Consider the following 12,726-nt stretch of genomic DNA (forward strand, 5'->3'; position numbering starts at 1 on the left):
GAATTAATGGATGAGGGGCAGAAGGGACATTTTGGTTGTGCTCTGTCGCTGGAAGGCCTAACTGTAGGGTAGAGAAGGGCCTGAGGATGCCATAATGCCCTTGGCCCTCCGCCCATCTTCCAGACTCAGCTCAGGGGCCCAGTGAGACACCCTTGCCAAAGTTGACCCAGCCCTCACCAGCTTGTTTTCGATGAGGTCACAGACGACCTTGTTGTTGAAGTACTGGATTGGAGTCCAGCGGATGCCTTCCTGCACGTACTCTTCCTGGAGTGGAAAAGGGGGTGGATGTGGGGGCCAGTGAAAAAGGTGTGGCCACCCTCCCCCCCATGTCCTCTCCCCTTCTCCATCTCATCACTTAGGACTGTCTCTGGTAACAAAGCCCATCACTCCTGTGTGGGCAAGGCTGGAAGTGCCAGGGAATTACATCTGGTTTCAGCAGTCCTTGACCAATAATCAACAGGAGTGGGTGGATAGATACCCCAGCTCCCTCGCTTCTCTGCTCTATGAAGCCTCCTCGAGTCCCAGTGCAGTTGCACCCTGGTTGTCCACAGCATAATGTGCTCATTAACACACTATTTGGACTCTTTTTTTTTTTTTTGAGATGGAGTTTCACTCTTGTTGCCTAGGCTGGAGTGCAGCGGCACGATCTTGGCTCATCGCAACCTCCACCTCCCGAGTTCAAGTGATTCTCCTGCCTCAGCCTCCCGAGAAGCTGGGATTACAGGTATGTGCCACCACGCCTGACTAATTTTGTATTTTTAGTAGAGATGGAGTTTCTCCATGTTGGTCAGGCTGGTCTCAAACTCCCAACCTCAGGTGATCTGTCGACCTCGGCTCTCCCAAAGTGCTGGGATTACAGGCATGAGCCACCGCACACAGCTTGCTTTTTTTTTTTTGAGACTGGGTTTTGCTCTGTTACCCAGGCTGGAGCTCAGTGATGCGATCCTAGCTCACTGCAACCTTGACCTCCAGGGTTCAAGTGATCCTCTCATCTCAGCCTTCTGAGTAGCTGGGACCAGAGGAGCACACCACCATGCCTGGCTAATTTTTATGTTTTTTTACAGATGGGGTCTCACTATGTTGTCCAGGCTGGCTTTGAAACCCCAGGCTCAAGCGATCCTCTTACCTCAGCCTCCTAGATAGCTGGGACTATAGGTGTGAGTGATTGTGTCTGGCTCAGTCTGTCTTTCTCTTTTTTGTTTTCTTTTTTTTTTCCTTTCTTTTTTTTTTTTTTGTGAGACAGGGTCTCATTCTGCTGTTGCCCAGGCTGGAGTGCAATGGCGCAATCTCGGCTCACTGCAACCTCTGCCTCCTGGGTTCAAGCGATTCTCCTGCCTCAGACTCCTGAGTGGCTGGGATTACAGGTGCCCGGCACCACACTCGGCTAAGTTTTATATTTTTAGTAGAGACGGGGTTTCACCATGTTGGCCAGGCTGGTCTCAAACTCCTGACCTCAGGTGATCCACCCACTGAAGCCTCCCAAAGTGCTGGGATTACAGGCGTGAGCCACTGCACCCAGCCTCTCTCTCTTTTTTAAAAAAATCCCTGTCTCAGGGCTGGCATGTTAACTCATGCCTGTAGTCCCAGCACTTTGGCAGGCCAAGGCGGGAGGATTGCTTGAGGCCAGGAGTTCAAGACCAATCTGGGCAACAAAGTGAAACACGAACTCTACAAAAAAGTTTTAAAATATTAGCCAGGCATGATGGTGTGTGCCTGTGGTCCCAGCTACTTGAGAGGCTGAAGTGAGAGGATTGCTTGAGCCCAGGGGGTGTAGACTGCAGTGACCTGTGATCACACCACTGCACTCCAGCCTGGACAACACAGCGAGTTCCTGTCTCAAGAAAAAAAAAAAAAAAAAAAAAAAAAAAAAAAAGTGGGGAATGGTGGCTCCCACCCGTAATCCCAGCACTTTGGGAGGCTGAGGTGGGTGGATCACGAGGTCAGGAGTTTGAGACCAGCCTGGCTAATATGGTGAAACCCTGTCTCTACTAAAAATACAAAAATTAGCTGGGCATGGTGGTGGGCGCCTGTAGTCCCAGCTGCTGGGGAGGCTGAGGCAGGAAAATCACTTGAATCCTGGAGGCAGAGGTTGCAGTGAGCCGAGATCATGCCACTGCACTCCAGCCTGGGTGTCAGAACAAGACTTTGTCTCAAAAAAAAAAAAAAAAAAATCCCTGACTTACTTCCTCAGTCTCCTCTTGGAGCTTCCTGGGATTGCCTCCCAGAAAAACCATTTGTCTCTGAATCCTTGCCTCAGGCTCTGCTTCTGGGGGAGGGGCAAAATGAAGACAGCAGGGACTATTGCTTTATTGTTCATGGCTGTGTCTCCAAGCACCCTAAACAGTGCCTGGCACACAACAGATGCTCAATAAATAATTGCTGAATGAACGAACTAAGGGGCACGGTCCTTCCCAAAGCTTTAGAGGCAGAAGGAAGTATCACTATGGAGCCTGGGTAGGTTGGCACAGAGAGGTGGGAACGTGGTGGAGAGGGCTGGGGTGTCCCTTAGTTGCTAAGGGATCCTCATGGTCCTTCCACCCCACCCCCACCCCAGGATCCCCCATCCCTGACTGCTTGGCTGCCCACCTGCTCGGCCTTCAGGGTGAGTTCGATAAAGATTTGCTGCAGCTTCTCATTGACGAAGTTGATGCAAAACTGCTCGAAGCCGTTTTTCTGTAGAAGGAGGAAAAGGGTCCTTCCCTCAATGTCCTGGTGCTGGAAGTTCTTGTGGCCACCCTGGGCTGCCCCAGGGAGGACAGGATGTGGGCTGGAGGCAGGGGGCCATACCTGGAAGATCTCGAAGCCGTAAATGTCCAGCACACCGATGCTGTACTCTTCCTGGGGTTTCTGCATAGCACGGTTGATGGCCTGCAGTGTGGGTGGGGACAGGAGGTCAGTGGGCATCGGTCAGATCTGAAGCCCCTGCCCCCCACTCCTTAGACACACGCCTAGCCAACTTCATGGGTGATGTCCCGTCATGCCAGTTTCCCTCCAGCCCTCTTTAGCTCTGCCCTTCCTGGCGCTGTGTGTAGTCTCCCCACCCCCTAATCAGTCACTCAGAGGAGAAACCCAAGTGTCAGTGTATTAGGGTCCCTGACTCTGGAGCTGACTCTGCCCCGAACCTCTCTGCACCTCTATTTTCTTATCTTTGAAAGGGGTTGATAATAGCAACTACCTTATGGGGCTTTTTCTTTTCTATTTTTTTTGAGATGGAGTCTCATTCTGTTGCCCAGGCTGGAATGCCAGTGGCACAATCTCGGCTCACTGCAACCTCCGCCTCCAGGATTCAAGAGATTCTTCTGCCTCAGCCTCCCAAGTGGCTGGGATTACAGGCATGTGCCGCCACACCTGGCTAATTCTTGTATTTTTAGTAGAGATGGGGTTTTGCCATGTTGGCCAGGGCTGATCTCGAACTCCTGACCTCGGGTGATCTGCCCGCCTTGACCTCCCAAAGTGCTGGGATTACAGGCATGATCCACTGTGCCTGGCCATACATTTTATACTTCATTTATTTTTATTTTTTATTTTGAGACAGGGTCTCAGTCTGTTGTCCAGACTGGAGTGCAGTGGCTTGATCATGGCTCACTACAGCCTCAACCTCCTGGGGTCAGGGATTCTTCCAGCTAAGCCTCCTGAGTAGCCGGGATTACAGGCACCAGCCACCATGCCTGGCTAATTTTTGTATTTTTGTAGAGACAGGGTTTTGCCATGTTGCCCAGGCTGACTCCATACATTAAAAAAGTTTTAATTAAATTAAATTAATTTATTTATTTCGAGACAGAGTCTCTCTCTGTTGCCCAGGCTGGAGTACAATAGCACGATCTCAGCTCACTGCAACCTCCACCTCCCAGGTTCAAGTGATTTTCCTGCCTCAGCCTCCCAAGTAGCTGGGATTAAAGGCATGTGCCATCACTCCCGGGTAATTTTTAGTAGAGAGGGGGTTTCACCATGTTGGCCAGGCTGGTCTCGAACTCCAGACCTCAAGTGATCCGCCCACCTCAGCCTCCCAAAGTGCTGGGATTACAGGCATGAGCTACTACATCTGGCCAAAAGTTTTTTTTAGAGACAGGGTCTTGCTCTGTCACCCAGGCTGGAGTACAACAGCGCAATCATAGCTCACTGCAGCCCCAACCTCCTGGGTTCAAATGATCCCCCAACCTCAGCCCTCTGAGTAGCTAGAACTACAAGCGCACACCACCACACCCAACTAATTTGAAATTTCTGTAAAGATGGGGGTCTTGCTGTGTTGCCCAGGCTGGTCTTGAACTTCTGGCCTCAAAGGATGCTCCCACCTCAGCCACCCAAAGCATTGGGATTGCAGCTGTGAGCCACTGCACTCAGCCTCCATAAATGTTTGTGACCCCAGAGCATCCACTCTGCCTTCCAGCCCCAGCCCCACTCGCCTCCACGAGGAAGTCGAAGAGGCGGGCATAGAGCCCCTTGGCCAGGGCGTCACGGGTGTAGGCTGCCTGCTCCACGTTGAGGGTCACATCGATGGACTCGCTGCGCCCACCCCAGCGGCTGTCCATCTTGCGGCTGGTCAGCTTCTCCTGCAGTCGCCCGCTGTCAATGCCCAGCAGGTAGGCGGGAAAGGCCAGGACTACCAGGGCAAAGGTCAGGGCAAAAATGGGACAGTTGGTTGGGCTCTTGTGCCTCCTGCATGGGCCTCTTATTATCCCCATCCTGCCCAGTGACACCCACATTTTTCCTTGTGGGCTCTCAGCTTCCAGGGGGCTGAGCTAGGAGGACGCAGTTCACACACCCACAGGCCTCCATCCCGCCCTCCATGACACCCACACTCACGGTCCACACTCTCCACTCGGGCATAGTTCCCGTCTTCGCAGAAACTGATGTTCCCCAGGTGCAAGATCCCTGCCACGAGCTGCAGCACCAGCTGCTGGATGCTGGGCGGGATCCCAATGACCTGCATAGCACTCTGTGGGTACAACGGGGGCAGAAACTGTGCCGCGAATCCTGGCCTCCAACCTGCCTCCAGGGGCAGGCTTGAGGGACCACAGCACGGACTCAGGGAGTGAGCACCCTTGCGTCCCTGTCCTACCCCTTTCAATCACTTGCTGCGTGACCTTGGGTAAGTGCCTGCACCTCTCTGGGCTTTGTTTTTTATGATATTTTTTATTTTTGAGACAGAGTCTCCCTCTGTTGCCCAGGCTGGAGTGCAGTGGCATGATCTTGGCTCACTGCAACCTCCTCATCCCAGGTTCAAGCGATTTTCCTGCCTCAGCCTGCCGAGTAGCTGGGATTTAGGCATGAGCACCATGTCCGGCATGGGCTTTGGTTTCCTATATATTTTTTTTTAGAGTCTCACTCTTTCACCCAGGCGGGAGTGCAGTGGCGCTATCTTGGCTCACTGCAACCTCCACCTCCCAGGCTTAAACGATTCTCCTGCCTCAGCCTCCCGAGTAGCTGGGACTACAGGCGCATGGCATCACGCCCGGCTAATCTTTGTATTCCTAATAAAGATGGGGTTTCACTATGTTGGCCAGGCTGGTCTTGAACTCCTGTCCTCAGGTGATCTACCTGCCTCGGCCTCCCAAAGTGCTGGGATTACAGGTGTGAGCCACCGCGCCTGGCCTTTTTTTTTTGAGATGGAGTCTCACTCTGTTGCCCAGGCTGGAGTGCAGTGGTGTGATCTCAGCTCACTGCAACTTCCGCCTCCCGTTTTCAAGCAATTCTCCTGCCTCTGCCTCCCCAGTAGCTGGGATTACAGTTGTGCGCCACCATGCCTGGCTACTTTTTGTATTTTAAGTAGAGATGGGGTTTAACCACGTTGGCTAGGCCTGTCTCAAACTCCTGACCTTAAGTGATCTGCCTGCCTCGGCCTCCCAAAGTGCTGGGATTACAGGCTTGAGCCACGTGCCTGGCCTGGGCTTCGGTTTCCTAATTTGTAACTCAGGAGGGTTTCTGGGGCTGAGGTCTGCCTGGCCGGGGACTGGAGTGGAGGCCGGTGCTCACCAGAGTCTCACCAAAGTCACTTCTGTCGTCCGTGCCGTCCACCTGGTAGGTGTCCGATTGGTTGAGGTAGTAATAGTAGTCCGGTGTCATGAGGCCCAGGTTCTGCCTTTGCTCCTGGGAGGCCCCTTCCAGCAGCTGGAGGGTGTCCCATGTTCATGCATCTGGTGCTTGCCTGGCTCAGCCCCTGTGATCCCCCATCTGCCCTGCCATGCCCTCCTAGGTGTTTACCTTCCCACTTTCCACCCCGGTGGGCTCCAGGTGGGGCTCCCTCTCCCCCAGCCCCTTCCCTGCACCTGGTAGTAGATGTGGAAGTTCCTCTCATTTTCATTTTGCATGACCACGCGGGACTTCTCCAGCAAGAAGTTGGAGATCTTGCCCCCATCTGGCTCCCCACCTCGGCTGAACTGGATCTCAAAGTACTTGCCCTGAATCCGAGAGAACCATGTCAGCACCCCAGTGTCCTGGGGTGCAGGTGGGGGAAGGATTGGGGATGGGTCTTATGAGCCTTGCCTCTCTTCCCTTCTTCCTTTTTTTTTGAGACAGTCTCACTCTGTTGCTCAGGCTGGGGTTCAGTGGCGCGATTTCGGCTCACTGCAACATCCACCTCCTGGGTTCAAGTGATTCTCCTGCCTTAGCCTCCTAAATAGCTGGGACTACAGGCACCCACCACCATGCCCAGCTTATTTTTGTATTTTTGGTAGAGACGGGGTTTCATCATGTTGGCCAGGCTGGTCTTGAACTCCAGACCTCAAGTGATCCGCCTGTCTCAGCCTCCCAAAGTGCTGGGATTTCAGGCGTGAGCCCCCGCACCCAGCCCAAGGGTATGGAATTTATTAAACCACGTCCTTGTGCAGGTGTAATACTGAAGTCTATGAGATGGATATTAACATCGTCCCCATTTTATGGATGAGCAAACAGAGGAAACTCAGGAAGTTGCATAGATTTTTTCTCCCAGGCTACACAGCTCACAGTGACAAAATCAAACCCTGAATCCAGATCTGTTTACCTATCCTGACTTCCACTGGGCCCAGTGCAGCACCCACACAAAGAATGAGTCCCAGAACTATTGTCGAAAGAAGGAATGAATGAGGGAATAAATTGGACCTGAAATGTGAATGGGAACAATGTAGCATGGCTGCAGCCAGGGGAGCATTTAAGAATGTTACACAGCATGGTGGCGGGCGCCTGTAGTCCCAGCTACTAGGGAGGCTGAGGCAGGAGAATGGAGAGAACCTGGGAGGCAGAGCTTGCAGTGAGCCGAGATTGTGCCACCGAACTCCAGCCTGGGAGACAGCAAGACTCCGTCTCAAAAAAAAAAAAAAGAATGTTACACAGGGGTGTCATGGCCTCCACAGTTCTGCCAATGGGGGACTCTCTTTTCAAACAGACCATGGGCAGGAAGTGAGTCTCCCCTTCAGGAGTAGGTATTTCCTGCTGGGTTTCCAATGGGCTCTTGTCTTGGCAATGCAGGTGTGTGTATGTGTGGGTGTGTGTGTAGAAAGGTCAGCACGGAGGGAGCAGCTGCTCCAAGCAGGGCTGCAGAGACTCACAAAGCGGCTGGAATTGTTGTTGCGCACAGTCTTGGCATTGCCGAAGGCCTCGAGCAGTGGGTTGGACTGCAGGATGATATCTTTGACGTGCTGGGGCAGAGGCAGGTGGGGTGGGAAGAAGTCAGACTGAGGCAGGAGTGCAGATGGGTGGGGCTGCACTACCATGCAGGTGAGGGCGACCCAGCTCATCCTTCTGTTTTCCTCGTCTCACCTGGACCTTCTCGCCTCCGCCAGACACCTTGGAGATGTAGCCCATGATGTATTTGGCTGCCACTGTCTTCCCAGCTCCACTCTCTCCACTGGGGATGAATGGAGGAATAAATGATCAGTGGATGGGGAAGAACCCTTTTTAGTGCCTGACCATTCATTCATTGAGCACCTACCGTGTGCCTGCCAGTATTCCAGGTTCCGGGAATACTGTAATGAACAAGACAGATAAAATCTCTGCTCTCAGCCGGGCACAGTGGCTCATGCCTGTAATCCCAGCACTTTGGGAGCCTGAGGAGGGCGGATCACTTGAGGTCAAAAGTTTGAGACCAGCCTGGCCAACATGGTGAAACCCAGTCTCTACTAAAATACAAAAATTAGCTGGACATGGTGGTGCGCGCCTGCAATCCCAGCCACTCAGGAGGCTGAGGCAGGAGAATTGATTGAACCTGGGAGGCAGAGGTTGCAGTGAGCTGAGGTTGCGCCACTGCACTCCAGCCTGGATGACAGACTGAGACTCTGTCACACACACACACACACACATACACCCACACACTCTCTCTCTCTGTCTCTCTCTCTGCTCTCATAGAGCTGGCATAGATTGGTTGACTGAGATGGGGTCTCACTCTGTTGCCCAGGCTGGAGTGCAGTGGTGTGATCATAGCACCTGTTCCCGCCTGGAACTCCTGGGCTCAAGCAGTCCTCCCTCCTCAGCCTCTTGAGTAGCTGGGGACTACAGGCATGCACCACTGTGCCCAGCTAATTATTATCTATAAAGAGACAGGGTGTTGCCATGTTGCCCAGGCTGGTCTTGAACTCCTAGCCTCAAGAGATCCTCTTGCCTTGGCCTCCCAAAGTGCCAGGATTACAAGCATGAGCCACTACACCTGGCCTGAGGTGCCATTTAGAGGGGACAGACAGACAATAGCAGAATGAATCAATAAAATACATTGTGAGTCAGATGGTGACAAGGAAAATAAAACAGAGTGAGGGCAGAGAGGGACAGCAGGGCTCTGTTCAGATTGGGAGTTTCAGGCAAACCTCCCTGGGGGCGGTGATGATGTTCCAGCAGGGGTCCGGGCAGCAGGGTCTGTGGCCCCCCAACTCTGTCCATACCTAATGATGACACACTGGTTCTCACAGTCGATAAGCATGTTCCGGTACATGTTGTCTGTGAGGGCGTAGATGTGCGGGGGATTCTCATACTGGGCCTGGCGAGGGAGATCAGGTCTCAGCCCAGGGTTGGGGGCCAGGGGTCTCGGGGCTGTGCCTCCTACCCAGCCCCAGCCTCACCGCGCCCTGATAGAGGTCGATCTCACGGTCGGTGAAGTAGGGCATCTGCTTGAAGGGGTTTACGGAGATGAGCACGGAGCCAATGTAGGTCTGAGGGATGGTTAAGGGTCGTGTGGTGTCCTGGTAGGTTTTGTCCTCCCTGTCCCCTCATCCTGCCCCAACCCAGGGCTTCCTAAAACTCCATTGCTTGGAGGTGGAAGAGATGGAGATAATGGATGCACCTCGAGTCTCTTGGAAAAAACAGGGCTGGCCGGGCGCGGTGGCTCATGCCTGTAATCCCAGCACTTTGGAAGGCCGAGGCAGGTGGATCACTTGAGGTCAGGAGTTTGAGACCAGCCTGGCCAACATGGTGAAACCTTGTCTCCACTAAAAATGTAAAAAATTACCCAGGTATGGTGGTGTGTGCCTGTAATCCTGGCTACTTGGGAGGCTGAGGGAGGAGAATCGCTTGAACCTGGGAGGCAGAGGTTGCAGCGAGCTATCGTGCCATTGCACTCCAGCCTGGGCAACAAGAGCCACTCAGTCTCAAAAACAAAACACAAAACACAAAAAACAAAAACAAAAAAATTAGCCAGGCATGGTGGTGCATGCCTATAATCCCAGCTACTTGGGAGGCTGAGGCAGGAGAATCATTTGAATCCGGGAGGTGGAGGTTGCAGTGAGCTGAGATTGTGCCACTGCACTCCAGCCTGGAACCTGGGCGACAGAGCAAGACTCCGTCTCAAAAAAAAAACAAACAAACAGGGTTGGATCCGGAATGGGGGAAATGGAACACGCTGGAGCTGAGCTTCCCCAGGACGGAGGGAGCAGTGGCAGCCACAGCTGCCCCCAACCAGAGCCCTGCTGTCACTCCGTCTGTCCTCTGTCTCACCGCCTGGTGCTCTCCCGGCCTATTCCTCCCTCCGCTCCTTCACCCTCCTCTCTGTTCATGGCCCAGCCATTCATTCCTTCCCTGCCTGCCCACCCCCAGCCTTGGCCCAGGGTACGAAGATGTAGTCGTCCATGAAGCGCTTCCGGAGGTTGGCAGCGATGGCGTCTTCAGTGATCTGGGGAAGAAGCACCATGTCGTCCACACCGCTCTGCTTCACATTGTGGCTCTGCCAGTGGAAGCGCTCCTTGCTGCCCTGGGGGGTGAGAGGGGGGTCGGGGTGAGCCCTTGCACGGGGACGCAGCACCTGGCTCACCAATGCCATCAGCTTCTGGGTTCTGTCCCACCTCCCCTGCCCCACCTCCATTCCTCCTTCCCCATCTCCAGGAGAGGCTGGCAGGGTCCAAGCCAGGTCCCCTGCCTCAGACAGAAGTTGCAGTGCTCAGATCCAGCCCTCAGCCCTCTATTTTTTTTATTTTTAATTTTTATTTATTTATTTAAAGACAGAGTCTCACTCTCTCGCTCAGGCTGGAGTGTAGTGGCGCAATCTCGGCTCACTGCAACATCCACCTCCCGGGTTCAAGCGATTCTCCTGCCTCAGCCTCCCGAGTAGCTGGGATTATAGGTGCCCACCACCATGCCCAGCTAATTTTTAATATTTTTAGTAGAGTTGGGGTTTCACCATGTTGGCCAGGCTGGTCTGGAACTCCTGACTTCAAGTGATCCACCTGCCTCAGGCTCCCAAAGTGCTGGGATTACAGGCGTGAGCCACTGTGCCCAGCCTCTTTTTTTTTTTTTTTTTAATTAAAAAATTTTTTTATGCCAGGTGCAGTGGCTGCACCTGGAGAGGCAGGAGGATCGCTTGAGGCCAGGAGTTCAAGACCAGCCTGGGCAACATAGCAAGGCCCCGTCTCTATAAAAAAAGAAAGAAAGAGAAATGAGATCTCAAGCCATGAACAGACATGGAGGAAACTTAAAGGCATATCACTAAGTGAAAGAAGCCAATCTGGGGCCGGGCACGGTGGCTGACACCTGTAATCACAACACTTTGGGAGGCCAAGGCGGGTAGATCACTTGAGGTCAGGATTCGAGACCAGCCTGATCACTATGGAGAAACCCCGTCTATACTAAAAATACAAAATTAGCCGGGTGTGCTGGCACATGCCTGTTATCCCAGCTACTCGGGAGGCTGAGGCAGGAGAATCGCTTGAACTTGGGAGACGGAGGTTGCGGTGAGCTGAGATTGTGCCATTGCACTCCAGCCTGGGCAACAAGAGCGAAACTCTGTCTCAAAAAAAAAAAAAAAAAAAAAAAAAGCCAATCTGAAAAGGCTATATACTGTCTTATTCCAACTATAGGATATTCTGGAAAAGGCAAAACTATGAGGACAGTAAAAGATCAGTGGGGCCAGACGCAATGGCTCACACCTGTAATCCCAGCACTTTGGGAGGCCGAGGCAGGAGGACTGCTTGAGGCCAGGAGTTCAAGACCAGCCTGGGCAATATAGTGAGACCCCCCATCTCTACAAAAAATAGAAAAATTAGACAAGAATGGTGGCATGTGTCTGTGGTCCTAGCTACTCTGGAAGCTAAGGTGGGAGGATCACTTGAGCCCAGGATGCGGAGGTTGCAGTGAGCTGATATTTCGCCACTACACTCCATTCTGGATGATTCCGTCTCAAAAACAACAACAACAACAACAACAACAAAAACCAAACAACAAAAAAAGTTTTGAGACAGGGTCTCACTCAGTCGCCCAGGCTGGAGTGCAGTGGTGTGATCACAGCTCCATGCAGCCTCAACCTCCTAGGCCCAAGCAATCCTTCCACCACACCACAGCCTCCCAGCTAGCTGGGACTACAGACGTGCGCCACCATGCCTGGATAATTTTTGTATTTTTTTGTAGAGATGGGGTCTTGCTATGTTGCCCCGGCTGGTCTTGAACTCCTGGGCTGAATGGATTATCTGTCTCAGTCCCCCAAAGTGGTGGGATTATAGGCGTGAGCTACTGCGCACAGCCCCTCAGCCCTCTCCTTTGGTCTCTCTGTCCATCCGTCACCCTACCTAGTGCCCCTCACTTCCCATGAAGGATGCCAGGCTTGGCGGGCAGGGCACAGAGTGCTTGGGGTTCTGCAGGCTGCAGGAGCAGAGCAGGGAGACCGGGCGGCTTGGTGGGGAGTGGGCGCATCCCAGTTCTCACTTCCCGCCAGTCTCCCAGCCTCTCCCTTTCACATCCCCCGTCCCCTCCCCAGGCCCAGGCCAGTCCCTGACTTCTCTGTGGCATTTGACCCACTGCTGCCAGGCGGCCTCCTTCCTTCTCCCCTCCCACCTCTCCTGTTCTCTTGTGGTCACACATACCAGCTGGTCCCTTTGAGCTCCTCCAGGCCACCATGTGCTGTGACTTCTGCCCTCTGTGCCTGTGTATGACTTTGTTCCTCAGCTCCACCCTCTACTCCCAGCCCTGCCTCCCTGCTGCCCCTGCCGTGTCCCTTCACCTTGCCCCTCAGCAGTGCCAGCACCTTCCTAGGTTGCCATTTTTTTCATTTCATTTCCTCTCTCAGTTTTTCTTTTTCTTTTTTTGAGTCAGAGTCTTGTTCTGTCACCCAGGCTGGAGTGCAGTGGCGGGATCATAGCGCACTGTAGCCCTGAACTTCTGGGCTCAAGAGATCCTCCCACCTCAGCCTCCTGAGTAGCTGGGACCACAGGGGTGTGCCACCATGCCCAGCTAATATTTAAATTTTTTTGTATTGATGGGGTCTTGCTATGTTTCTCAGGCTGGTCTTTTAACTTCTGGCCTCAAGTGATCCTCCCACCTCAGCCTTCCAAAGTGCTGGAA

General features: G+C 53.2%; 1 protein-coding gene across 2 annotated transcripts in view; it reads right to left on the reverse strand.

Moving 5' to 3' along the window:
• MYO1F (myosin IF) overlaps positions 1 to 12,726 on the reverse strand; it is a 57,229-nt gene that overhangs the window by 25,842 nt on the left and 18,661 nt on the right. Inside the window, exons 2-13 of one of the 2 annotated variants that reach the window (XM_054461543.2) lie at positions 10,010 to 10,147; positions 9,024 to 9,113; positions 8,847 to 8,941; positions 7,735 to 7,822; positions 7,524 to 7,613; positions 6,267 to 6,398; positions 5,974 to 6,108; positions 4,804 to 4,936; positions 4,404 to 4,600; positions 2,788 to 2,868; positions 2,587 to 2,673; positions 178 to 264 (exon numbers count right to left, since the gene is read on the reverse strand). In XM_054461543.2, coding sequence (XP_054317518.1) covers positions 178 to 264; positions 2,587 to 2,673; positions 2,788 to 2,868; positions 4,404 to 4,600; positions 4,804 to 4,936; positions 5,974 to 6,108; positions 6,267 to 6,398; positions 7,524 to 7,613; positions 7,735 to 7,822; positions 8,847 to 8,941; positions 9,024 to 9,113; positions 10,010 to 10,147 — 1,353 coding nt within the window. Of the gene's footprint in view, positions 1 to 177; positions 265 to 2,586; positions 2,674 to 2,787; positions 2,869 to 4,403; positions 4,601 to 4,803; positions 4,937 to 5,973; positions 6,109 to 6,266; positions 6,399 to 7,523; positions 7,614 to 7,734; positions 7,823 to 7,906; positions 8,746 to 8,846; positions 8,942 to 9,023; positions 9,114 to 10,009; positions 10,148 to 12,726 lie in introns of those variants that run through there. The other variant, XM_054461542.2, reaches the window with a different exon arrangement.

The sequence above is a fragment of the Pongo pygmaeus genome, chromosome 20, assembly GCF_028885625.2.
Source record: "Pongo pygmaeus isolate AG05252 chromosome 20, NHGRI_mPonPyg2-v2.0_pri, whole genome shotgun sequence".
Lineage (NCBI taxonomy): Eukaryota > Metazoa > Chordata > Mammalia > Primates > Hominidae > Pongo > Pongo pygmaeus.